Source organism: Suricata suricatta, chromosome 10 (genome assembly GCF_006229205.1).
Source record: "Suricata suricatta isolate VVHF042 chromosome 10, meerkat_22Aug2017_6uvM2_HiC, whole genome shotgun sequence".
Taxonomy (NCBI): domain Eukaryota; kingdom Metazoa; phylum Chordata; class Mammalia; order Carnivora; family Herpestidae; genus Suricata; species Suricata suricatta.
The window spans coordinates 6,222,722-6,248,537 of NC_043709.1; the positions used below are offsets into that span (position 1 = coordinate 6,222,722).

At 50.5% G+C, this 25,816-nt stretch overlaps 1 protein-coding gene and 1 long non-coding RNA gene across 4 annotated transcripts in view; one reads left to right on the forward strand and one right to left on the reverse strand.

Annotated features, from left to right (window-relative positions):
* TCF20 (transcription factor 20) overlaps nucleotides 1-24,315 on the forward strand; it is a 96,359-nt gene extending 72,044 nt beyond the window's left edge. The window contains exons 3-6 of one of the 3 annotated variants that reach the window (XM_029955747.1): nucleotides 10,438-10,531; nucleotides 18,305-18,354; nucleotides 19,417-19,544; nucleotides 24,096-24,315. In XM_029955747.1, coding sequence (XP_029811607.1) covers nucleotides 10,438-10,531; nucleotides 18,305-18,354; nucleotides 19,417-19,500 — 228 coding nt within the window. In that variant the 3' untranslated portion in view covers nucleotides 19,501-19,544; nucleotides 24,096-24,315. Of the gene's footprint in view, nucleotides 1-8,589; nucleotides 8,833-10,437; nucleotides 10,532-18,304; nucleotides 18,355-19,416; nucleotides 19,545-24,095 lie in introns of those variants that run through there. The other 2 variants (XM_029955748.1, XR_003914799.1) reach the window with 2 other exon arrangements.
* LOC115305479 lies at nucleotides 21,021-24,195 on the reverse strand. Its single transcript, XR_003914800.1, has 2 exons — nucleotides 23,942-24,195; nucleotides 21,021-21,546 (listed from the first exon to the last, which is right to left on the reverse strand). It is a non-coding gene; the product is annotated as an uncharacterized LOC115305479 (long non-coding RNA).
* Nucleotides 24,316-25,816: the final 1,501 nt, after the last annotated feature.

The following is a 25,816-nucleotide window of genomic DNA, read 5'->3' on the forward strand; positions in this document are numbered from 1 at the left end:
CTCCCAGGGCACCTGAAATCCTAGCCCAGCCAGTCCTTGCATCTCTCTGGGTCTTCGTTTTACTCATCTAAAAAGTTGGAGAGTTGAAACTGGACCAGGAGTTCTCAAATGCTGCTGTGGGTCAGAGTTGTGTGGACGCGTGTCACGGCACAGACTGAGATGAGGCTTGAGAATTCACCTTTTTTTTTTTATTGTGACAAAATACACAGCATAAAACTTACGATCTTAACTGTTAAGTACAAAGCTCCGTAAGAGTAAGTGACTGTCCTTCTCCAGAACCCTTCATCTTGCGACACTGAAGCTCTGTGCCCATGAAACACCAACTCCCATTCTCGCCTTCCTACCCCCAGATCATGGCCGCTGCTGGTATGCTTTCTGCGTCTGATGCTAACTACTCTAGGCATCTCTAGTGCAGTCCTACAGTGTCTTTTTCTGACCAGCACAGTTCGCCGAGGAGAGTGTCCTCAGCATTCTTCTCTCGTAACAGGGCATCAGAACTCCCTTCCTTTTTAAGGCTGGATGACACTCTGTTGTGTGTATACACCACATTTTGCCTATCCATTCAGCTGTCAGTGGACTTGGGTTGCCTCCACATTTTAGCTATTGTGACTGGTGCTACTGTGAACATGAGTGTACAGATATCTTTGAGACCCTGCTTTCGTTCCTGAGTCTGTTTGCCCAAAAGTGGAATTGAAGGATCATATTGTAATTATATGTTTATTGTTTATTTTTTTAAGTCTATTTCGAGAGAGAGAGAGAGGGCGAGCGTGCAAGCATGTGCACACAGGCACAAGCAGGAGAGCCAGAGAGAAGGAGACACAGAATCCCAAGTAGGCTCCGCACCATCAGCACTGAGCCCAGTGCGGGGCTGAAACTCACGAATTGTGAGATCATGACCTGAGCCGAGATCTGGAGTCAGACGCTTAACCGAATGTGCCACCCAGGTGCCCCAATAATCCTACCTTGAACGTTTTGAGGAGTTGCCGTACTGTTTTCCGCAGCGGCTGTCCATTTTACATTCATACCAACAGTGCTCCTGGGTTCTCCCTTTCTCCACAGTCTTCATATCCTTGCCACACTTGTTGGGTTTGGGTTTTTTGTTGTGTTGTTGTTGTTTGTTTGTTTGTTTGTTTGTTTGTTTTTGAGAGAGACGCAGAGGGAGAGAGAGAATCCCAAGTAGGCTCCGTGTCCTGCACAGAACCCCACATGGGACTCAATTCCATGACCCTGGGGTCATGACCTGAGTTGACTGAAACCAAGAGTCAGACACTCAACCAACTGAGCCCGGGTGCCCCTGAGTTTTGTTTTTTTTTTATAGTAGCTATTCTATTGGGTATGAGGTAGTATCCTATTTTAGTTTTGATTTGCATTTCCCTAATGGTGAGTGATGTTAAACATCTTTCATGTGCTCATTGGCCATACGTATAGGTCTTCTTGAGAAGTGTCTGTTTAGGGCCTCTCCCCAGTTTTGAAACAGGTGGTTTTGTCGTCATTGAGTTTTAGGAGTTCTCTGTATATTCTGAATTTTAATCCTTTATTCTATATACGATTTGTAAATATTTTCTCCTATTCTGTAAAGCACCATTCTTACTCTGGTGGTGTCTTTTAATGCACAAATTTTTTAACTTTTCAATGAAGTCTATTTTGTCTTTTTTCTTTTGTTATATGGGCCTTGGGTGTCATAAATCAGAAATCACGGCCAAACCAGATGTCATGAAGCATTCGCCCTATGTTTTCTTCTAAGAGTTGTATTGTTTTGGTTTATCATTCAGGTTCATAATCCATTTTAAGTTAATATTTGAATATGGTGTTAGGTAAGGGTCCAACTTTATCCTGCTGCATGTGGGTATCTTTTTCCTGGCACTTTTGTTGAAAAGATGGCCCTTTCCCTCATTGAATCGGCACCCTTGTCAAAAATCATTGGACTCTCTATGCCATGGTTTACTTTGGGGCTTTCTGCTCTGTTCTCTTGGTCTTATCTCTCACTTTATGCCCGAACCACACTGTTGATTACAGTAGCTTTTGTAGTAAGTTTTGAAATCGGGAAGTGGGAGTCTTCCAGTTTTCATCTTTTCCAAGATTTTAGCTATTTGTGGTCTCTTGACATTCCAGATGAATTTTAGGATAGGTATTTCTGTTAATTTTTTTCTTATGTTTTTTATTTCTTTTTGAGAGACAGAGAGAGCACGAGCAGGGGAGGGTCAGAGAGAGAGGGGGAGATACAGAATCTGAAGCAGGATCCAGGCTCTGAGTTAGCTGTCAGCACATAGCCCAATGTGGGGCTTGAACCCATGAACCATGAGATCATGACTTGAGCCGAAGCTGGACATTTAACCAACTGAGCCACCCAGGCACTCTAGGTATTTCTGTTAAAAAAATATATCATTGGGATTTTGATAGCGACTGCATTGAATATGCATATTGCTTGGGGTGGTACTGACACTTTAATTAAATATTAACTTGGGGCACCTGGGTGGCTCAGTCAGTTGCACATCCAACTTTGACTCAGGTCACGATCTCATGTTTCATGGGTTCAAGTCCTGCATTGGGCTCTGTGCTGGCAGCTCAGAGCCTGGAGTCTGCTTTGGATTCTGTGTCTCCCTCTCTGTCTCTGCCCCTCTCATACTTGTACTCTGTCTCTCTCTGTCTCTCAAAAATAAATGAATGTAAAAAAATTAAATTCTAAGTCTTCTAATCCACGAAAATGGGGTGGGTTTCCATTTATTCATGTCTTCTTTAATTTCTTTCAAAAATGTTTTATTGTTTTCATTGTACAGGTCTTTCATTTCTTTAGTTAACTCCTGAATATTCTTTTGATGCTATTGAAAATCAAAATTATATATGTAATTTCCTTTTCAGATTATTCAGTTTTTGTATAGAAACACAACTGATATTTTGTGTATTGATTTTGTATCTTCTTTGCTGAATTCATTTATTCTAACAGGTTTTTCTGCGGACTCTTTAGTATTTGTTTTCTACATAGTAGATCATAACATACACCAACAGGTTATTTTACTTCTCCTTTCCAGTTTGGACACCTCATTTCTTTTTCCTTCCTAATTGCTCTGACTAGAACCTGCAGTACTGTGTTCCATAGAAGTGGAGAAAGCCAGCCTCCTCCCCTTGTCATCCTCATCTTAGAAGAAAGGTTTTCATCTTTTTACCTTTAGGTGTGATATTCCCTATGGATTTTTCATATAAGTCTTTTGTTTATATTGAAGTAATTTCCTTCTATTCCTAGTCTGTTAAGTGTTACCATAAAAGGGTGTTGAATTTTGTCAGATGCTTTTTCTGCATCAGTTGCGTTGATCTGTGGTTATTTCCTTCAAACTGTTGATATGATATATTACAATGAGCAGTTTTCTTGTATTGAACCACCCTTGCATTCCAGGAATAAATCCCACTTGGTCATGCATATAATCCTTTTAATATGCTGCTAAATTCAGTTTACTAGTATTTATGATGAGGATTCTTGTATCATATTCATAAAGGATATTCATAGTTTTTATATGTATATAAAGTCTTTGTCTGACTTTGGTATCAGGTAATGCTAGCCTTAGAATAATTTTGAAAATGTTCCCTTCCTCTAGTCTGGGGGGAAAGTTTCACAAGAATTGGTATTAGTTCAAATAGTTCAGTGTTCAAATGTTTGGTAGAATTCACCAGTGAAGCCGTCAGGTCTAGGGCTTTTCTTTTGGGGGGAAATTTTTTACTACTGATTCAGTCTCCTTACTAGTTATATGTGTATTCAGATATTTTATGATTTAATCTCAGTAGGTTTTGTGTTTCTGCAAATTGGTCCATTTTGTTTAGGTTATGCAATTTGTTGATGTACAGTTGCTTGTAGTACTATTTTATAATCCTTTTCATTTCTGTAGAATCAATAGCAGTGCCCCCATTTTCATTTCTGACTCCAATAATTTCAGTCTCCTATCTTTTTCTTAGTCCATTTAGCTAAAGGTTTGTTGGTTTTGTTGAATGTTGCAAAGAACCAACGTTTTTTGTTTGTTTGTTTTGTTTTATTTTGTTTTGTTTTGTTTTGCTGGTCCTGACCAGTCATAGTGTCTTTTTTTAATGTCTTTATTTTATTTTGAGAGACAGAGACAGAGAGCAAGTGGGAGAGGGGCAGAGAAAGGAGACACAGAATCCGACGCAGGCTCCAAGCTCTGAGCTGTCAGCATAGAGCCCGATGTGGGGCCCGAACCCACAGACTATGAGATCATGACCTGAGCTGAAGTCAGACACTTAACCAACTGAGCCACCCAGACTCCCCTAAGAACCAACTTTGAGATTCACTGATTTTTCTCTGCTGTTGGTCTATTCTCTGTTTCATTTATCTCCATTCTAATCCTTTTTATTTCCTTCCTTCTGCTAGCTTTGAGTCTAGTTTGTTCTTTCTGTAGTTCCTTAAGTTATAAAAGTAGGTAGTTGCTTTGAGATCTTTCTTATTTTTAATGTGTTTATAGCTATAAATTTCACTCTTAGCAGCACTTTTGCTCCATCCCAAAAGTTTTGATAAATTGTGGTTTTATTTTTATTAACCTCTAAATATTTTTAATTTTCCTTGTGATTTCTTCGTTGATCCACTTTTTGTTTAAAAGTATGTTAATTTACACAGCTTTGTAAATGTTCCAGTTTTCCTTTGGCCACTCATTTCTAACTTCATCTCTTTGTGGTCAGAGAAGATACTTTGTATGATATCTTTTTAAATCTGTTGAGACTTACTTTGTGGCCTAATCTGACCCACGCGCACTTGAAAGAATGTGACTTCTGTTGCTGGGTGGTATGTTCTGTGTTCTGTCTGTTAGGCTGGTTGCTTTATAATGTTAAGGCCTCTATTTCCTTGCTTCTATCTGGTTTTTCTATTCATGAAGTCTGTTTTGTCTGATAAGAGGATACCACTCTGCTCATTTGGTTACTACTTTAATGGAATATCTCCATCCTTTTACTTTGTCAATTTTGTCTTTGTATCTAAAGTAAGACTCTTGTGCATAGCATATAGTTGAATCATAAGTTTGTATCCATTCTGCAAGTGTCTGTTTTTTGATTGGAAAGTTTAATCCATTTACATTTAAAGTAATTATGATAATGAGCACCTTCTGTCATTTTGCTCTTTTGTCTCTAGATGTCTTGTAGTTTTTGTGTCCCTCATTTCCTGCATTATTTTCTGTGTGGGTTTTTTTTTAATAGTGGAAAGTTTAAATTCCTTTGTCATTTCCTTTCCTATATATTTAGTAGCATTTTTATGGTTACTGTGCGGATTATATGTAACATTTTAACACTGTAACACTTTACTTTGATTTTTACCAGTTTAATTTCCATAACATACAAAAACGCTGCCCCTTTGCAGCTTCGGGCCTTTCTGTTGTTGATGTTTCCCAGTTTTACATCTTTATACACTGCATGTCCCAAAACATAAACTAATAACTTTTTAAATGTATTGTTCTCTTAAATTACGTAGAAAACAAGATTTGCAGTCACAAACCAGAGTTACAACTAACTTTCACACTAATTGGGGGTTTTTTTTCTTTAATTGTATTGTTCTCTTAAATCATGTGGAAAACCAAAAGTGCAGTTACAAGCCATTGCTCCTGTGGCACCTGTCTTCACAGTTGCCCGTGTGCTTACCTTTACTAAGCTTTCCATTCCTCGGGGCGGCCTCACCCTGCAGGGCTCCCTGGGGCAGGTCCTGCAGAGAGCTCTAGCGGTCATCAGCTCCCTCAGATTTTGGGTATTTAGCCGTGTTGTCATTTCTCCTTCATTCCTGAAGGACAGCATTGCCACATACAGGATTCTTGGTTGATAGTTTTTTTTTCTTTAGATTTTGAATGTATCGGCCCACTGTTTGTGGTCTGTACAGTTGCTGATGGCGGAATCTGCAGGCAGTCTTGCAGAGAGGGCTGCTTGCGATGGTTTACTTCTCCCAGAGTCTCTCCTTTGCCTTTTGAAAGTTTCATTATGATGTGTCTCACTGTGTTCATCTTTCTTGGAGTTCATGGGGCTTCTTGGATCTTTATATTTATGTCTTTCATCAAATTTAGGAAGTGTTCGTCCATTCCAAAATTGTCTATGCCCCTCCCTCTCTCTTCTCTTTCAGGGACTCCCCCAGTGCCTATGTCCGTCTACTTAAATGGTTCCCTTAGGGTGTGTTCACTTTTCTTCAGTTGTTTGTTTGTTTGTTTGTTTGTTTTCCTGTTTCTCAGACTCCATCATTTCCATCATTCTATCTTCAAGTTCACTGATTCTTTCTCCTGCCTGCTCCAATCTGCCTTTGAATCCCTCCAGTGAATTTTTAAATTCTGGTTATTATACTTTTCAGCTTTTAGGAATTTCTTTTGGTATCTTTTTAGGTTTTCTTTACTGCTATTTTTATTTGTTCACACATTGTATTCTTAACTTTCTCTTTCTTTGAGCATTTTTAAGACAGTTCATTTAAAATCTTTGGTGTGCTTGCCATTAGACCTTTTTCAGGGAAGGTATCTGTTGTTTTACTTATTTCCTTTGAAAAGGCCATACTTTCCTGTTTCTATGTATCCCTTGTGATTTTTTTTTTGTTGAACACTGGAAATTTGAATTTAATAATGTGAAAATCAGATTCTCCCCCTTCCCCAAACTTTGCTTTTTGGGAAGTTGTTAACTGTTGGGTTTGTTTGTTTGTTTGTTTGTTTTTAATTGTTGTATGCTGTCTCTGGGCCTGGGATCAGCTTGAGGTGTCAGCCAAGTCTTCTTAAGTCTTTTCTAGGCCTTTCCCTGGGAACATATGGGTCACTTTCTAATTGCACTCATATATATATAGCTGTTTTTTAACATCCTACTCTTTAATGTCTAGTTCCCAGAAGGGAAAAAAGCAAAAAATGATGAGGGGAGGATGCCAGCCTTTTAAATCTCCTAGAGGTCCCTTCAGCCCGAAGTGAGGGGTGGGGAGGCTTGCAACAGTCTGGGGAGGTACAGCCGTGGTTGGCCACCTCCATCTGCGCCTCTGTGACCTGAAGCAGTAATCAGCAGTCAGAACAGAGATCCCCCAACACACCGATACTTGGAAAAGGGGTTCTTTTTGCCCACCCTGGCTCCCCCAGGCGGTGTGCAGGCCGCTCCAGGACTGCGTGCACACCTGCCTGGAGCTTGGCTGAGAGCGGGAGGTGGGTGCTACTGTGCCAGGAGCTGGAAGTGACCGAAGTTAGCCACAGCTTACCATCCAGGTTGTCCCCGGGCAGGTGCATGCCTGCAACAGACTCCAGAGTTCCCAAATAGTTACGTCAGACAGACGCTGACAGTGCAGTGGTTGACCACGTAGGGACAGATTCCTGGTCCTGCCTACTCCACCGTCTTCCCGGAATCCCAAAAGTTTCATTTCTAACAAGTTCCAAGGTCATGCTTGGATGCTGCTGGTCCAAGGACTACACTTAGAGAACCAAGGAAATTACATACATACATACATACATACTTACACATACATACTCTTTAATGTCCTTTCTCTAAGACCCAAGTATACCGTATCTTTCTCTTCTGGATGCAGTAACTGTGCTTTTTAACTGAAAGAAGCAAGCATCATTGATGAGGGGTGAGTTTGCTTTCTTAGTGCAAAAGGTGGCACCTGTGGTCTGTGGGCTGGTTCTGGGCAGGGAGCATTGAGAAGCCCTGCAGGGGACAGAGACGTGTACTGAGGGAGGACAGAGACATTCACATCCGAGCTTGATTGCTTCCCTTTCCTGTCTGTGAACTTGGGTGATGACAAATCCTGCTCTGCAGGTTGCTTTTCATAGAGGGTCTGTGTAGAATATTTGATTTTTTAATTAAAAAAAAATTTTTAATGTTTATTTCTTTTTGAGAGAGTGTGTGTGCAAGCAGGGGAGGGGCAGAGAGAGAGGGAGACACAGAATCTAAAGCAGCTCCAGGCTCTGAGCTGCCAGCACAGAGCCCAGCACGGGGCTTGAACTCACGCAAGGTCATGACCTGAGCTGAAGTCAGACACTTAGCTGACTGAGCCACCCAGGCACCCCAAAAGTGATTTTTTTTAATGTTTTATTTATTTTTGATACAGAGACCGAGCATGAGAGGGGGAGGGCAGAGAGACAGAAGGAGACACAGAACAGGAAGCAGACTCCAGGCTCTGAGCTAGTTGTCAGCACAGAGCCTGATGCGTGTCTCGAACTCACGAACATGAGATCTGACCTGAGCCGAAGTCGGAGGCTTAACCGACTGAGCCACCCAGGCGCCCCCAAAAGTGATTTTTTAAAAATATTTATTTATTTTTGAGAAGGAGACAGCACGAGCAAGGGAGGTACAGAGAGAGAAGGAGACACAGAATCAGAAGCAGGCTCCAGGCTCTGAGCTGTCAGCACAAAGCCCAACTCGGGGCTCGAATTCACAATCTGTGAGATCATGACCTGAGTCAAAGTTGGGAGCATAACCAGTGGAGCCACCCAGGTGCCCCAAAAGTGATTTTTTAAAGTATCCACCCCCTTAACAATCTGGAGATGGGATGGTCCTTGACCTAGTTAATGTAGTCCTTAGCAGGGTGTCAGGGGTCTGGGTTCCTTCCATCCTGTCACTATGCTGTCGTCAGCAGCTTGGGCTTTGTCTTCACAGCTGTCCCCTCATGGTGAGAAGAAGACTACAGCAGATCTCACCATCCCATCCTCACAGAGGCCAAGTGAGCAGACAGCCGGCTCCTGCCTCTTGTCCCTCCTTAAGAGGGGTGAAACTTCCCTAGAAGCTGCTTGAACTGCAGACTTTCCTTCCAGAAATGCTTGCTGCTCCCACCTGTAAACGGCCGCCACCGACTGGGAGTCACTCTCCAGGGAAGGCAGGGCCTGGAGCTCGAGCACTCTGGTTAGCGGACTGTTGGGGGCGCCTGTAGTAGAAGCGGGGTGGGGGCAGGGCCCCTGACAGAGCAAGCCACGTCCCTTGGTGCTGAAGGTGCTCTGTGGCACGGACCCTCAGGGTGCTGCCGGCTGCCCTTGGTTTACTCCAGGCCAAGTAGTCTTCGGTTTCTTGGCAAGGGTGTGAGGGCACATGGCGGACATTTACTGATGACCAGCACCCAGAAGGATGTTGGTCTTCTGAGAGGAAGGCAGAGCCCTTGAAGGACCTGTCTTACAGCCCTGTTCCTGCCCAGTTTGTCTTTGGAGGATGCCAGGGGTGGTCAGCTCGGATCCGCTCCAACTGGAGCCGGTGCACTCTCGTGCCCCACGCACCTCATCTGGAGAGTGCAGAGGGGACGGGGCTGACCGCGGGGGTTTGCCTCCGTGGCACACAGGGACACCCACTGTGTGGTGAGCACTCGGGCTGCACTGTTCCTGGCACTAACATGGCTTCAGCGTCCGCATTAGGGGCGTTTGACCGGCTCCCTGTCATCCCAGGACTGCTGCTGTGTGCGGGGTGTCGCGGGCGTCCCGTCCGTCCCATGCCACCCTCTGGGTGAGCTCCTGCCCACCGGGCAAGGCAGTCCTCACTGTTGCAGATCTGGAGACCACACTGTCCCCTGAGAGGCTGCCACTTGGGCCCTGCAGCCCGTTAGTCCCTTTGTCTCGGGGAGTGTGAAGGCACTCCTCTCCCCAAGTGTGACTGCGGAGGGAGCACTTTTTCATGTTCCTTCTCCTAGAATCAGGAACAAGTGTCTGGGCCATCCAGGTAGCCTTAGGGCCAGTTTGGTTGAATTTCACAAATGATGAGGACTGTCGTTAGGTCACATCTCCTGTGCGGACAGGGGTAAGTGCTCACAGCGGCCCCATCACGTGGACGACAGAGCCATGCCCCTCGTGAAGGAGCCCTGCCCGTGGAGGGGGGAGCATCTCAATTACAGAATAACGTCTCACTTAGCCAGAAATTTGTGGCAGGTTTCCTAGTGCATTTAAAATAGGATTTGTGTATAAAAATACCATTTGCACACAGGAGCCCATCTTTTTTGAAAAGGGAAATATACTTGTATTGGGCATTTGGGATAAAGTAGAATAAAAATAAAATCTTACAAACATAAGAACTAGAAACCAAATTCCACTTTTAATTCTAAAAGGTTTATATATAACTCTACTATCTTACCCTCTCCTCCTACCCCAGACTCCACAGCAGAAATAAACAGGCAAGATGTGACATTTTAGGATGCAGCGGGAATGGGGGAAGGACGGGCAGCATGCGTGCGGGCAGGCGGACAGGAGGGGCACCAGAGGCGAGTCGGGGGGCCCCACCCCACCCCAGTGTTCTGTTTGATCTATTCGTGGACACTTGTGAGGCCCGGCCTAAAACATTACTGCTGGATCCTTTCCACCGCGTGGTCAGTGGGCGGCGGTTAGCAGTTGACCAGCCCCCAGCTCACCCCACCCCCAACAAACCTGTAACCACAGAGACGTGCTGAGGTACGACAGATGGGGTTCAGGGAGGGCCCGGAGGAGAGGGGTGACTCTGGGACGCTGACGTGCCGCACTTGTTTCTTTTCAGAAATGTTCCCACTGCCAGGAGGCAGGTGCCACCTTGGGCTGCTACAACAAAGGCTGCTCCTTCCGGTACCATTACCCGTGTGCCATTGACGCAGGTAAGGCGGGCTGCTCCTTGCCCAGAGCACCCGCGGGGCGGGGCGCACACCTTGGGCCCCCCCTGCCTTCTTTCCTCTCTCTGTAGTTCTTTCTCTTCTGACCCTGCTCTATTTGTCAATTCTAAAGGAATGCAGAGAGGATAATAAAAAGGGAAGTGGGGCCATAATAAGTTTTATTCATATAATTCCCATGATTCACTATTTAAGTGTACAATTCAGTGGTTTTTAGTAGATTCACAAAGTTGTGCAGCCTTCACCACATTTTCGAACATTTTCGAACATTTTCATCACCTCGTAAACTCCTTCCCATTAGTGGTCACTCGCCCCCCACCCACCCCAGCCCTGACAACCACTAGATCTACTTCCCGTCTTGATGGGTGTGCCTGTTCCAGGCACTTCGTGTGAGTGGAATCGTGCCATGTATGCTCTTCATGACTGGCCTCTGCCCCTTAGCATCATGTTTTCCACGTCTATCCGCGTTGTGACGCGTCACTACATTTTTATCGCCAGACCATATTTTAAGGACACCATATTTTAGGCCATGTTTTGTTTATCATTTATCAGTCAGTGCACCTTTAGGTGATTGTTCACTTTTTTTTTAATGTTTAGTTTTGAGGAAGAGAGAGAGAGAGACAGAGCGTGAGCAGGGGAGGGGCAGAGAGAGAGGGAGACACAGAATCCGAGGCAGCTCCAGGCTCTGCGCTGTCAGCACAGAGCCCGACGCAGAGCTCGAACCCACGAACCGTGAAGTCATGACCTGAGCCGAAATCAGACACTCAACCACCTGGGCCACCCAGGCGCCCCGACTTCTTTATTATTATGAATAATGCTGCTGTGAACACTCACATGCACGTCACATGCATGTTTTCACTTCTCTTGGATTTAAGGAATAGAGTTACTGGGTCATATGGTAACTCTGCATTTAACCTTCAGACTTCTCCAAAATGGCTAAAGCAGTCATTTCACGTCCATCTGGCAGTGTGTGAGGGGTCCCGTTTCTCCACAGCTCGCTGACCCATGTCATTACCTGCTTGCTGTCCTCTAGCCTTCCCAGGGGGCATGGAGCGCCACCTCATTGTGATGTTGAGCATTCCTCTGATGGTTTGTGATGTCGAACATCTTGACAGAGTTCAGTTCATCCATTCTTTTATGTTTTTGTTGCTTGTTGCTTTTTCTTGTACCTTTTTTTTTAATATAAGAAACTGTTGCCTAATCCAGAGTCACAAAGATTCACGCCTATGTTTTCTCCTAAGAACTTAACTCTTAGACGGGTCTTTGACCCACTTTGAGGTGATTTTACATGTGGTGCCAAGTAGCAGCCCCTCCATTCCTTCCACGCGGCTTCCAGTTGTCTCGGCGCCATTGGTGGAAAAGACTGTTCTTTTCTTCATGGAATGATCTTGGCACAGCTTTGTCGAAAACCAGTAGCTGGACTTTCCAGTCCCCCCCAGTCTGGATTACTGTAACTTTGTAGTGGATTGTGAAATTGGGATGTGTGAAGTCTTCCAGTTTTACTCCCTTTTTCAAGATTGTCTTGGCTATTCTGGGTCCTTGGCTCTTTCCTGTGAGTCTTAGTTAAGATCACCTGGTCTGTTTCTGCACAGAGAAGCCAGTGGGGCTCCCGGGCGCGCACCGAATCCACAGGTAAAGCCAGGGTTTCCCCACCGTAGCCGGTAGTCTGGCCTCCAGCCTGTGACCAGGAGAGCCGGTTTGCACAGTTTAAGTTTTGTACTTGTTTGTTAAACTTATTCTGAAGTATTTTACTGTTTTTGGTGTGATTGTAAATGGAATTGTTTTCCTAATTAAATTTTCAGATTGTTCACTGTGAGCATATAGAAACACACGTGATTTTGTTATTGATCTTGTGTCCTGCAACTTTGCTCAGCTCAGTGATTAGTTCTAATAACTCTTTAGTGGATTTCTATGTACAAGATATGTCATCTGCAAATGGGTAGTTTTAACTTCTTTCTTTACAATCAGATGCCTTTTATTTCTTTTTCTTGCCTAATTGCCCTGGCAAAACATGTAGCATGATGTCAGGTAGCAATGGCAAGAGTTGACATGCGTGCCTTGTTTCTGACCCATTAAATGTGACAGTAGCTGTGGGGTTTTCATAGATGTTCTTGTGCTGCTGAAGAGCTTCCCTTCTGTCTGTAGTTTGTTGAGTGGTTTTATCGTGTCGTAACTGTTGAAAGAAGGGGAAACTTTTGTCCAGGAAATTCCATCCAGTGAGTGATGGAGAAGCCGTAAATTTTTTTTAATGTTTATTTATTTACTTTTGAGAGAGAAAAAGAGTGCAATCAGGGGAGGGGGAGAGAGAAACCCAGGCAGGTTCCGTGCTGTCAGCACAGAGCCCAGTGGGGAGCTTGATCGCATGAGTCGTGACATCATGACCTGAGCCTAAATCAAGAGTCAGACGTTTAAACTGGCTGAGCCACCCAGGTGCCTGGATGAAGCCTCAAATTTTGATTCAGAGCTTTAGCTTGGGAAAGTCTTCGTCTAGACTCCTGTCCTTTCAGTGGCCGTTTTCACCAGTGACTTGTCAGCATGGGTCTGAGGGCTTCGCCTCAGCAGCCCTCATAATACTGTAAAACCTTGGATTGTGAGGAACCTGTTCTGTGAGGATTCCGCATGATGAGCAAACGTTTCTAATAAATTTTAACTCGATAAACGAGCGACGTCTTGGGATACAAGTGCTACGTGGAACCAAGTATGTGATCACAACTGAGCCAAAGGTTCTTGAAATTCACTTGAAAATATACGAGTGCTTTGGATTATAAACATGTTTATATAAGAACGAATTAGGCTTGCAAACCAAGGTTTTACTGTACTTTCAGGAAGGAGGGGGAGAAAAACGGGAAGGAAGGTCCTCGAGAGGGCACCGAGTGGCAGGGTGCTTGTTATGTCCAAGGGCTCAAGGGGCAGCCTCCATCTCTCCAGGAGGTGAGGTTTGCTTTAGAATTCGCAGCGGGGAGGGGAGGGCATGGCTGAGAGAGTGGCCAAAGCAGGTGCAGCAGCATGGCGCACCCAGAGTAGAATCTGATGGGGGCGGGGGCGGTGCATTCGTCTGGACGCCCCTTCCTCCCAGTGTGGTGGTCTGAGCCGCAGGCCCTCTCCCTCGCACGTCCTTCTTGTTCCTCTTCCCCCTCCCCTCCTCTGATTTTCCTTCCAAGTTTCCAGAGGAGCCACCACCAAAAACCAGAAAGATACTGCTTATTATGCCGAAGTTAGCTCTCATACAAGTGTGCGTTTGCACGTTGGAGGGCGGCTGGTGGCTCAGGCACTGCTTGGCCACAGGAAGTGGCCTTAAAATGTCAGTTCAGGGAGTTTGGGTTTTAGTCTGTCCCTTCCATTCTCTTTCTTCCCTTCCCCTCCAGGTTTCTTGTGTCGAACTGGCACTGGCCCTCGCCCTGGGTCACAGTCCAGCATATTCCATACTATAGCTCTCCAGAGCCAGCCACTGCCTTTCCTCAGTGTCACAGTTTGCCCCTGGTTACATTCTCTTTCTAGTCGAAGTTTCATGGTTTTTAAATGAAGTCGTTTAAACGTATTAAGTTTGTGGCAGTTGTTGATAATTTTATGCGGGGAGTACTGCAAGATTTGTCCCCCCCCCCCCCCCCCCCCCCCCGTCAGTGGCCAGGTGAGGAGTGGCCTCCTGTGCGGAGGCTTTGCTCAGAAACACCCAGTGAACCACAGGCAGAGAGCCCGTGGCCCCCGCCAAGCATGCGCCCCCCGCCTGCACCCGGGCTAGGGGCCAGGCTCACAGCCTGCCTCCTGGCAGTTTGTGTGGGGATTAAGCAGTGTGCTCAGTAGGACTCTGCCACGTTGGGAATGTTCTAGATCTGCACTCTCCAGCATAGTAGCCACAAGCCTTGTGTTACCAAGTGCTAAATAAACATGTGGCTAGTTGGGAATGAGGGGACTGAATTTTTATTTTACTTCTTTGTATTTAAACTTAAATTGTACATGTCCCCAGGTGGCTAGCAACTGGGGAGCCCGGGCTTGGCGCACCGCCTCGGCCATGGGCAGTGGGGCTGGGCTCCCTGGGAAGAGGCGCAGGGCTCTCCCTCCTCTGCAGGAGGCTTGTCCCGTCGGCCACTGACAGGGGCACAGGGGCTGCTCTGCCAGCTCAGGAGTAGTAAGTAAACGGTACCTGTCACTCTCTGAGCCTGCCTTATGGGGCCTGCGCAGGTAAGTTGGTAACGTGACTATTTGGCAGAAACCGGTGGCCAAGCATCCAGTGAGAGGGAGGCTACGGGGGGGGGGGGGGGGGGGTCAGGTGAGGCCAAGGCCCTGACTTCACTGCCCCAGCTGCTGCTGGCTTTGCCGCTGCTCCACGTGGACAGCTGGGACCAAGGAAGCAGCATCACAAGGTGACCGTGTCTTGGGATTTATTGGTCTTTTTTGATGACCTGAGTCACGGTGACCCAGAAGCCCTGCTCTGTGGAGATGGATGCTTGTGTTTATCCCACGGGGTGTCCTCGGGGATTCTGTGCTGTGTGTGATGCATCTCTGCGTCCAGGAAAGGCGTCCACTGATTAACTTCCTTCCTACTTATAAGCCCCTGGGTTTGAGAGTCCCTCATCTCTACTTGGAGTAAGGACCCGTGTGACACTTTCATCTTTGCCTGCCTGTGAACCACCCAGACCTTCACAGAGCTGTTTGTGTCTAAGGGAGAACTTTGATTGCCGGGGACATCTCCATGGAAACAGGATCTTGTTCTCCTGAGGGTCTGTAGCAGCCACAGCTTCCCTCCACCTGTTGTTGGGCCTACGCTTGTGACATCATGGCGGACAGTCCTGCGCTGCTGGTTCCGTCACCAGTGCCGGCTGCGCTCCAGGGAAACGCAGTGAGGACAACGTGAGCAGTGCTTTAAGGGCAATAACTTCTTAATGCAACGAGCCACAAGAGCTGCGGCAGCATATCCGTAACTACTGTGCATGAGGAACCCAGCCTGGGGGGCATTCTCCCCTCGCCCCCGGGAGGAGGCCCAGCCGGGAGCTCGCGCTCTGCACCCGTGATCAGAGCTCTCTCTGCTGCTCTTTGATCTTGCAGCGGTGGGTTCAGGGCCCTGGGCAGGTGTGAACGGACTGGTGTCTGGCCCTTCCCTGGAGTGGCCACGCTCTGCACCCCAGAGCCAGTGCCAAGGCCTTGCCCTGCCCTGATGGTTGCCACCTCGGGCCTGGCAAGGTGGGTGAAGCTGGTGGGCCCCCGTGCCCAGGCTGGAGTTTACCAATCTAAGCACTAACGGTAGCTCTGAGGCGCATTGCAGGTGACCTGGTGACAGCGTCCGGGGCCTGGCACATCTGAAGGACATGAGCGCTCCCCTCTCCTTTCCTGCCCCTTCGAGTTTACTGTCTGCCCCCAGGGTAGATGTGGCTGCAACAGGACTGGAAGCTCCAGGGAGCTTGTTACGAGGAGCTCAGGGAAACCCCCTCTGCCTTTAGTGTAAGCAGAGAGAGAGACGGAAGCCAGGTCCTTCTGGGGCATTGCTGCTTGTGTCTGGAAGCCATCTTGTTGATGAGACAACCTTGGGCATCTTTTCCGGCGTGTGTGATGATCCAGCAGGCCATTTACTTTGCCTTCAGCGTGTGGAAGTGCTGACCGGGCCCGCTGGCCAGTGTGGGTACTGCCAGGGGCTTAAGGAAGACAAATTGAGAGGCTGGCCGGCTGAGCAGGGTGCGCACCTGCTGCGGGACCTCAGGAAAGGCCTCCCGCGCCCCTCCCCGCAGCAGGGGCTGGCTCCGGGCAGCCACCAAGGGGCTCCGGTGCCCTCACGGGTGTCTGAGCCCTCTGGCCCTGGCTCTTGTGAGTGCCAGGAGCATGACATGCGGCCCCTGGTGGCCTGTGGGTGTCACGAGCACGGATGAGAGCATTTGCCTGCAGTCTCCCTGCATGGGGGACATCGCCGAAGGTGGACACGGTCTCTGGCAGGTTTGGTCAGGAGACTTCGACTTCCGGAAGTACCTGATATGAGCTCTAGTTGCTTGTAGTGTATACTTGGATTGTTTTCTTTCTTTTCTGCTTTTTAACTTAGAGGGGACATGTCTTCTAACTTTAGACGTGTTTTACTAATGGTCTGTCACAGCTGGTGACTCCTCGTGGCTGGGAGGGGGACTGAGCTGCCTCTGCCTTTCTGGTGGCACTTTTTCCAGCCAGCCTGGTCCCCCTCCTCATTTCTCTAAGCCCCCGTGGCATCGAGGTGGCTGAGCCCCACGTGGGCTATGCCGTTTGTTTCTCTTTGGCCCAAACTAGAGACTGCCAGCAAGCGGTGCTGCCAGAGCCCAGGTAGGGAGCAGGTGCCTCCTGTGAGCCCAGGGGTCTGCCCCTCTGCGCACGAGCGCTCTGGCCCATTAGAGCAGCAGGGGCCCTAGTCACGCTGTGTACCTGTGGGTTTAAATTAACACATTTCATTTACTGCCATGCTATTTGCTTGCAGGGGGAGGGCTCAGAGTTTAGCCAGACTTGCAGAGCCCCTGTGCCCTGAGGCTCGCCCCGGGAGCAGGGAGGCTGCCCGCCGGCGCCTGGGCATTCAGAGGCTCGGGGGGGGGGGGGGGGGGGGGGGGGGGGGGGGGGGGGGGGGGGGGGGGGGGGGGGGGGGGGGGGGGGGGGGGGGGGCCGTGATGGGACAGACCCGGCCCAATTATGAAAGGGTCTTTTCTGTTTGTTTAAGATACAAAGGACCTGAGACGTTTTCGTCTGTGTGTTCCATTATTACTATTTCATTTGAAATCTGTGGGTACACAGGCTGCGAATTTGGACCTCGGTTTAAACCAGAGTTAAATCATACATTTAACAAGGCTAAGTACTGTGGCTGCCTCCCGCCATGGTGCCCGGGAGCTCTCTGAGAATGTGCGATCAATATTTATTAACATTCTGCCATCACATCTTGCACCGGTGACCTGGCTGTCGGTCTCCGGGAGCTGCGGTGTGCAGAGCGAATTCATTAATTAGATCTCCTCGCCCCGCTCCACACACTACCCTGTGCCACGGAGCTCGGCTCACCTGGAGGCGGATGCGTGTCCTTGCTGTCAGCGAGGATGCTGTCAGCGCGTTAAAAGTTGGAATGAATCATTTTCCTCCGAGGATTAGTAGCCCCCTCGTGGGATTTCGCTTCCCTGAAGCATTTAGTGTGGATTATGTGGTTCGTGTCGGAAACTTCTCCTGTGTCTCCATGGGTCGTACGGCAAAGGTGATAGACAGCAGGGCTGGCAGCAGAGGAGAAAGGTGCCCCCCGGTTTGGGGCACCGTCACGGGGAAGCTCCGCTTGGGCCTGTGGGAGGAGCTTAGCCTAGAATTGGGGATTTTAAAAATAAGATTTATTGAAACTTGTTTCTTATTGTTAATATGGTATAATCATGGAAATAACGTTTTTAAAAAATGAAGTGAAATCACCTGTATGTAGTCTTGCTACCCAAAGAGAAGCTCTGTTAGATTTTGGTAAATTTCCATTCTTTTCAAAAACACATGTATAACACACTTTGTTAAAATTAGGATTGTACGTCTGTATTTGTGTGTCCCGGTGTTTCAGGCCACTCTGTGCCGGGAGTGTTTCCCTCCCCACTGGCTGCTCTGAAACACTGATGCTTTGAGTGACTGGTGGTCCGTCAGGCTGCGGTCCTGTCGTTGACTTGGGGGTGTCTCTGATGTTTTAGAAATCCCAGCGTGAGGGCCTCCTGTCTCCCTGTCTGACCTGGTCAGTCCTGGCTAGCATGGCCCCCCTCCCTGGGCTATGCCGCCCGCCAGCTCTGACTGTCCCTTTCTGTCTTGCAGATTGTTTGCTACATGAGGAGAACTTCTCGGTGAGGTGCCCCAAGCACAAGGTGAGTCACAGCGCGAGCCCCCAGCAGGCTGGGGGGGGGGGTGGGGACGCACGGGTCACAGCCTAGACTTCGGAGAGCCCTTGCGGTCGGGCTGCCGCTGGCTCCTGGCCCTGGGAGGGTGCGGAGGCCCTGTGCTGGAGGGAGACCTGTGCCCCGGAGTGCCGCCCTCACCCATGTGGTGTGGGAGGCTGGGAGAGACGCTGGAAGCAGAAGGTGTGTGTCTGATCGTTAAGAGAACTGTGAAGATCAAACTCAGTAAAACTACTGATATCCATTTTAGTTTAATGGAACTCCAGTTCACGGGTTGGCACGAGGTAAGATTGGTTGTAGGCCTCAATGCATAATCAGGGGCATTCCCCCAGACTGAAAAAATACGACTTGACTCCAGGGCTGTGCCGGGAACTCGGTCTCTTCTAGGTCTGACCTCGGCAGAAGCGGCCAGTGGTGCGGTTGCTGGGCCGCTGCCACCTGGTTTCCCATGTCACTCAGGAGTGTCTCGGTGTGGCCCCTTTAGGAGAGGAAGCAAGATCAGGGGTGACCGGCTGTCCCTGAGCCAGCACGTGTGGCGAGGGAGGGGAGGGTGCGGGGAAGGAGGAGATGGGGGCTGCTAGAAGGTCTGTCGCCACCTGGAGTCCCTGCAGCGGCTGCACCGTCCTCTGGCTGAGGTCACACTGACACCTGGTGGTCACTGGACGCGCACAGGCTTCCGTCTCCGACTTGGGCCAGAGCGCACTCAGAGGTCGTGGACAGGTCTGCCTTCAAAACACTTCTGAAAGATGCTTACTCTGGCTTTTCTTTCAAAATTTACCTCCAGAGATGGATCCTAGGATTTTCTAGTATTCTCCTTGAGTTAATTTGCCTGGTTTTTGTTTTTTAAACTTCTCTAATGGTCACATTTTGCCTCAGAAAACCCTGAGTATCTCCTGTTTGTCATTCAATACTGACTCTCTGCTTTTTCTTTCCTTTTCCATGTGCCATTCCTCTCCTCGCCTCTGCCCTCCCTGACCCCCACACTGTTCTTCTGACCCTCCTGTCTCGTGTCCTTGGCTTTGCCGGTGTCAGCCTCCCCTCCCATTCCCCCTCCCCCCCTTGCAGAACAAGACAGCGAAAGGCAGCCTCAGCACAGAGCAGTCGGAGCGGGGGTGAGGGGGGCGGAGTGCTCGTGGGAATGGAAAGTACAGCAAGCACAGGTGAGTCGGGGCTGGCACCCCTGCCACAGTCCCGGTGGGTGTCGTGGCCTCTGCCCCCCTGCTCGCCCCAGGCCTCTAACTGCGTGGACTGCCGGCACCGGGTGGCTGGAACGTCCCCTGTCTGTCATTTAGCTGCCCAGGAGTCCACGGAGGGTCCCCTTGCCCGTCGGAGCTCACAGGGACCGAGCTAAAGTCAGGCCATGTGTGCATGGTGCTCCCAAAGGCTTCTGGGACAGACCTTGCCAGCAGCCCACCCTCTGTGTCCGGCTCAGAAATGCTTCTAGCCAGGGGGCTGTCCTTTTAATTTACTCCCTATCTGTAAAGCTTATGGTGGCTTTTCCTTTTAAAAACAAAAAAATTGCCCAGTTTTGTTCTTTGAAATCTCTTTCCCCAAGTACTGTGAAGGACTCCTTTGGGCAAAAGTACAAAGGGAAGGAAAATCCCCTCAGAGATTTAGGAGACTTTAGCATCCGATTTAATTTTACTCCTTAAAAACCTCAAGAGACTGAGTTGTGCGTTTCTGCCAGTGTGTCTGGGCTCGTGGTCAGGGCGGCGGCGTGCACCTGTGAGGACGGGATGAGAGGACCGCCCCGGCCCCGCCCCTCCGGCCCCGCCCCTCCGGCCCCACAGGGAGTCACGGGGGGCTGAGGAAGAGACCACAAAGGGAAGCAAAAGAAAAGCCAAAACAATTGTAACTTGAGGTGGTCGCCGTGGGGATGGGGCGGGGGCGGGGGGGGGGGGAAGTTGTCTCAGAAATGTTCACTCAGGGATTATTTCACTTCAGATGAAGGGCTCCCGTGTTCCCGCAGGTGCCTGAGAGCCGCACGCAGGTGCCCCTCAGAGCCTGTGGCCCGTCCCCGCCCCCCACTGCAGCCAGGAGGTCCCACCTTCCTCGGGAATACCTAACAGTAATTTGAGGGGCAGATAGAATTTGTCTCTGATAGTGGTGGCTGTCGTCCTTTGAGAAGTCCTCGGGGTTTAGGTGGTCCCGGAATTCCAGAGAAGCCTCCTTGCCTCTGCGGTGGAGGTGCAGGGCTGTGGAGGCCGGTGGTGCTTTCTCGAGGGGGCTGTCGAGTGAGGCCTTTCTGTCTTCCTCTTCCCAGGAGAGGGCTGGGTCACGGGAACCAAATGAGCACACTGCTCCTAGCGCAGCCCCTGGGTTTCTGGAAAGCACCGGCCGCTGGCGCCCACACTCCTTCCCCGCCCAGCAGCCCTTGTGCAAGACACAGTCGGCTTGCTTTTCCAGCTGGTTTCTGTTGGCCTAGGCTCTGCCTTCTTCCTGTCAATTCCACTGCCTGCTTGCCCCACAGAGCCATGGGCTACAGGGGACACAGGGAACATTCTGGAAGTGCCCTGGATGACCAGGTTAGGGAAAGAACCAGCTGGTGTTGAGTGCCTTTTGTTTTTGTCCTGGAATTCCAGCTTTCCGGCTCGGCTAGTGTTTGGGGAGGGGGGAGGGAGTTTGAGCCCCAGGCCTGGGAGGCAGATCCCGGTTGGGGATTTTAATTTTGTTCATCAGCTCCTTCCCCTCCACCCGGCCGCGGGCCCTGCCACCCAGTAGCACTCAGTCCCCACGTGGAGCAAGAAGCGTCAGGCGCACGGACCTCAGCGTCGGCGTGTGCTTCCCGGGTGCGCGGAAGACAGCGCAGCGCTGAGCGGGGAGGGGCTGGCCCATCGCCGTGGTGCCCGGTCTTGTCTGCCTGGAACGATGTCCTCATGCGCTGTCCTCACGAGGCAGGACCCTTGTCCTGGTGTCTCAGTTCGGCCGTCTCGTTGAGAGCAGTGGCCCTCCGCGGATTGTACGGAAACCACAGTAATCGGAGACAGAGCACATTTCATCTCGGGGGCCCCTTCCGGGGCAGAGCGCCGCAATCAGCAGGTGGCCCTGACAAGGCAGGGAAGGGACAGGAGTTCTTGAGTCCGGCTTCGTGGTGCCCCCCTTTCTCACACCGAAAGTGTGTAACCAGGGCCAGGCCAATTAATGCCTCTGCTTCTGTTTCTTCTGTAACAGAGGGGTAACAAGGTGAGGATTGTGAGGATTCGGTCAAGGAATGTCTGTAACGTGTCCGCGCAGCATGGCGTGGGGCGAGGTGTTCACACGCTGGGGCGCCGGCCTGCCGTGCCGGCACGGGGTCCCCCCTCCGCCACCCTGTCAGCAGAAAGCCCAGGACCAGGGAGGAAAGCTCCTTGGGCAGACGGCCCTCAGTGGCCCGCCTCGTCCCCACTTGCCGGTGGGTGCCTGCCCTCTCCCTGCCCACTCCTCACCAGGCCTCCACAGGCCTGGGGGCCCTCGCACTTGCCGTCCCCCTGGGCCTAGGCACTCAGCCCCCCATCTTCAGTGACAGGCGTCCCCTCACCTCCAGCCTCCCTTCCTCATGAGGCCCCCCCCCGCTGAGCCCCCGTCCAGCCGCCTCCTTCCCAGGCTGCAGCCTTCCTAGGCCAGTTTGGACGCACTCGTGTTTGCTAATGTGCCTCTCTAGTAGCCTGCGTCCCCAGTGAGGACAGAACGGTGTGGGGATCTGCCCACTCATGCCCTAGCCCAGCTCACGCACGGGGCAGCGCAGACGGTCTGTTAGAGGGGGACACGCCCCGCAGAGAAGCGCCACACAGTCCCACCGCGACAGGTGGAAACTGGCTGGGTAGGGTGGACTGAGGCGGTGATTCTGGCTGCAGTCGGAGAAGGCTGGAGAAGACAAGCTGTGCCTATGCAGCCAGAGTCGCCGCTGAAGGGGGGGAGGTGGGAGCGGGGGGGGGGGGTCCCAGAAGGCTGCAGCCCAGGGTGAGTCCTGTTCACCAGCAGCCGGACACCAAGGTGCCTTTTACAGGGAGAGAGTGTCTGCCCCTGGCCCCCTGCCTGGGACCCTGCCGCCCCAGCCATGCCCCCTGCGGTTGGACAAGACCACGCAGTGACTGAGGCTCGAAGCCAGCGTGTGGCGGGCCCAGGCAGCAGGGCTTTGCTGGGTGGGCACCTTAGTCCCACCCCTCAGCGGCCCTGTGGCTGTACGTCCCTCGGCTTCAGCCTTATCATCTGAGATGGGGTCAGGCCTTGTGTCCTCCTGAGGTGTCCCCTGTAAAACTGCTAGCGCCGTGCCCGGCACCTGGATTTTCTTCCCATGCTCCCTATCGAGGGAACAGCTTTTTTTAAAAGTAACTCTGAGAAGTTAGGGTCTCCCGACCTTCAAGACATCACGTATTCAGGGCAGCCTGACATCAGACCCTGAGGAAAGATCCCTGTTAGGAAGGCTGGCGGACAGGGCCCGAGGCAGGAGGTATTGGAAAGGCCACAGTGACCTAGACCACCAGGCGCCCCAGGGCCCGAGCTCAGCACCCCACAGAGCTCCCCCACCCCCCAGCAGGCTGACCCAAGGTGCTGAGCCTGCTTCGTTCTAGGGCTGCAGGCCGAGCACTGTGCAAAGCGCTGGGGAAGGACAGACCTCACCCTGACCCTCCCTCCACACGCAGGGCCTTCCACCGTGTGCCTAACCTGTGTCCTCTGTCCACACGGGGAGGGGGCGCATCCCCAACGAGATTTCCCCACTCTGGTTGTCGCCTGAGTCATCCCATTAGCTCCACCCTTGCCATCACATTTGCACGGGACTCTCCTGGCTGACTCCACCTCCGAAAACCAGAGGCGGGGAGTGGAGAGTCCCCGGTGCTGGGGGCAGATCAGAGCATGGGCCGGCAGCTGGAATCCTGGAGTTTGCCTCCCCTGAGTGACATTGCCTTCTGTCTCTGCAAAAGGTCTCCCCGTGTAATCCTGTTTTACGCCAAGCAGTTCGGGCTCGCTTTTCCACAAGGGCAGGTGTATGCACAGGTGCTTGTAAATAGAAGGTTCTTAGCTCTTGCACACAGACGGCCTGCCTTGCCATCCTGCCTACCCGGTAGTTGTATGAGGACAGAAAAGGGGTGGCAGCGCCCGGTTTCCCTGCGGGTTGGTTGATGGAGGAGGGCACCAGAGGGGTCTGAGGAAGAAGGGAGCAGGTGGGGGGAGGCCTCCGCCACTCTTGGCTTCTGCTGATTGTTCTGCGCTGATCCCCGCAAACCACGGTCTCTCTGAGACCTGTGCCCGGCGGTGGCTGGTGAGGTCGCCTGAGGAGGCCCCTGGTACTGCCGCACAGGCCCAGTGTGTGGTCAGGATCGTCTTTCTGAGCCTGGAGCCTCGCCCGGAAGAGGGACCGTAGCAGGGGCCCTGCCCTCCCTGTCCACAGGTCTCCCCTGTACTGGCCGCCTCTGCGAGGACCCTCTGGGCCCCTGCCGGTGGGGTCCTGAGCAGCAGCCGCCCCGAGAGCTGCCTGACTCTGGGCGGCCCCCACCAGGACGGGTCGGGAGCTCTTTCCTGTCCTCGGGTCCTTCCATATGCCAGGGAGGCAGCCGGCCTGGTCATTGCCATCTTTAACCTTGTTCCCGGCCACCGCTGGTCCGGGGGGGTCTCCCGCCTCGACGGCACACTTGCCGGGGGGCGTCTCCAGCTGCTGGACCCACGGAGCGGGGGCTGTCGGCCTCAGGGCCACGCGGAGGTTCCCAGCACCCAGTGTCGGTTCTGTCTTCCAGGTGAGACTGTGGAGATGAGAAGGTGGTGGACACTCGCGATGGAACCGGAACCGTCCTGCTGTGCGGCCCCGCCCCGCCCGCCCCGCCCGCCAGCACCTCCTCCCCCAGTCCTTACATCACACCCAAACCGCGACACCACAGGAAAGAAAGACCCAAGAAGTTGGAATGGCTGTTTCCATGGACACGATCTCCATAGTGACAATGTGGGGGGAGGGGGGTGGGGTGGGATGATGGGAAAGGGGGGGTTAAAAGGGTGGGATAAAAATATATATATATAAATCTATTTTTAGTCTGGAAAGACTTTGTTTAAATGAAAGGTGCGCTATCCCTTTTGATTCTATTTTAAAATTCTCTAGTTAAAGAACTCCAAATTTGTTCCAATAACAGTGAAATTTAAGTGTGAAATTGAACAAGCTGGTCTCATAAAGGACCGGGGTGTGGCTTTGATCCTTAGCCTGCCTCAAGCCAGTTCAGAGAGCTGCAGACCCAGGGTTGAAAGAGCAGCTAGACAGACAGACAGACAGACCACACCAGAATCATCCTTTGTCGTTAATTTGTCTCAAAGTGGGAAGGTTTGGGGGAGGGGGGGGTGTGGGGACGGTCCATGTTTTCAAGAGTGGGGGAATGATGTTTAAACACACAAATAAATTTTTTCATTTCCAGAAACACTATTTATTTATTATTTTTTAAATTTTTATCTTTTGGGGGGGGTGAAATTGGCAGATGTCCCGAGGTCACAGCCATGTCCTGGGTCACTGTGACCAGTGAGAACCATGAGCGCCCAGCAGGCAGGGTTGGGGTGGCCTGTCTCCGGACGTGTCCCTGGCAGCTGTGCCCTGTTCCCGCCCCTCCCCCCCCCAGGCCCGAGGACGGGACAGGAGATCGGGGGAGGGGCTGTTGAGTGCCATCAGTGTGGTTACCCCGCCAGGAACACCCAGTTAGCCCTTGTTTCTTTTGCTTTCATTTTTATAAAGGAAAAGGGGACCTGTCAGGTGAGCAGCCCCACGCTACATGATTCTTTATGTTGTATTGTTTTGTTTTGTAAATTGTATAATTTTTAAATATCTGAGTTTTAAAAAAAGAAAAAAGTACAAAAAAAAAATCTTGTTAAGGCCTTAAGAAGGGGTTAGTGCATCTTTCAGGGGTCACTCTGCCGTGGGGATAAAATAGCTGTTTCACAAACAGTTTTATTTAAAAAACAAAAAAAAAAAATCAAAAAATAATAAACTTCATTTTAACCTTGTTTCCTTTTTTCCTTTTTTTTTTTTTTTTTTTTTTTGCTTAATATAAAGCAAACGTGTCTCTTCCTCCTCCCAATACAGTCCCCAAAGGTGGCTTTGCTCCTTGCAGGGAAGGCTGCCACCTGAGTGCCCAGCCCGGGTCCCACCCACCATCCCCTAGAAGGACACACACCCCAGGCTCCTCGCACCAGGTGGGCGGAGCTCAGTGGTGCACGTGGATGGGCAAATTTACTTAAGTTGGTAGGAGGACAGATTTCCAATCAGCATTGATTTTAAAGGTTCTTAAAAAAAATGCAGTGTTAATGGACTTTTTTAGAGAACAGAATACTGGAAGGAATGTTGTGAAGTAGAAATAAGCAATTATAAATGAGTTCTTGTGTGCTCATCAGATCGGGGCTGCAGAGCCGGCAGATTAATTCTGTTTTAAGGGCTCCATCAAGCCGTGCGGCCCATTTCTCATTCCACGCAGCAGGACGGAGG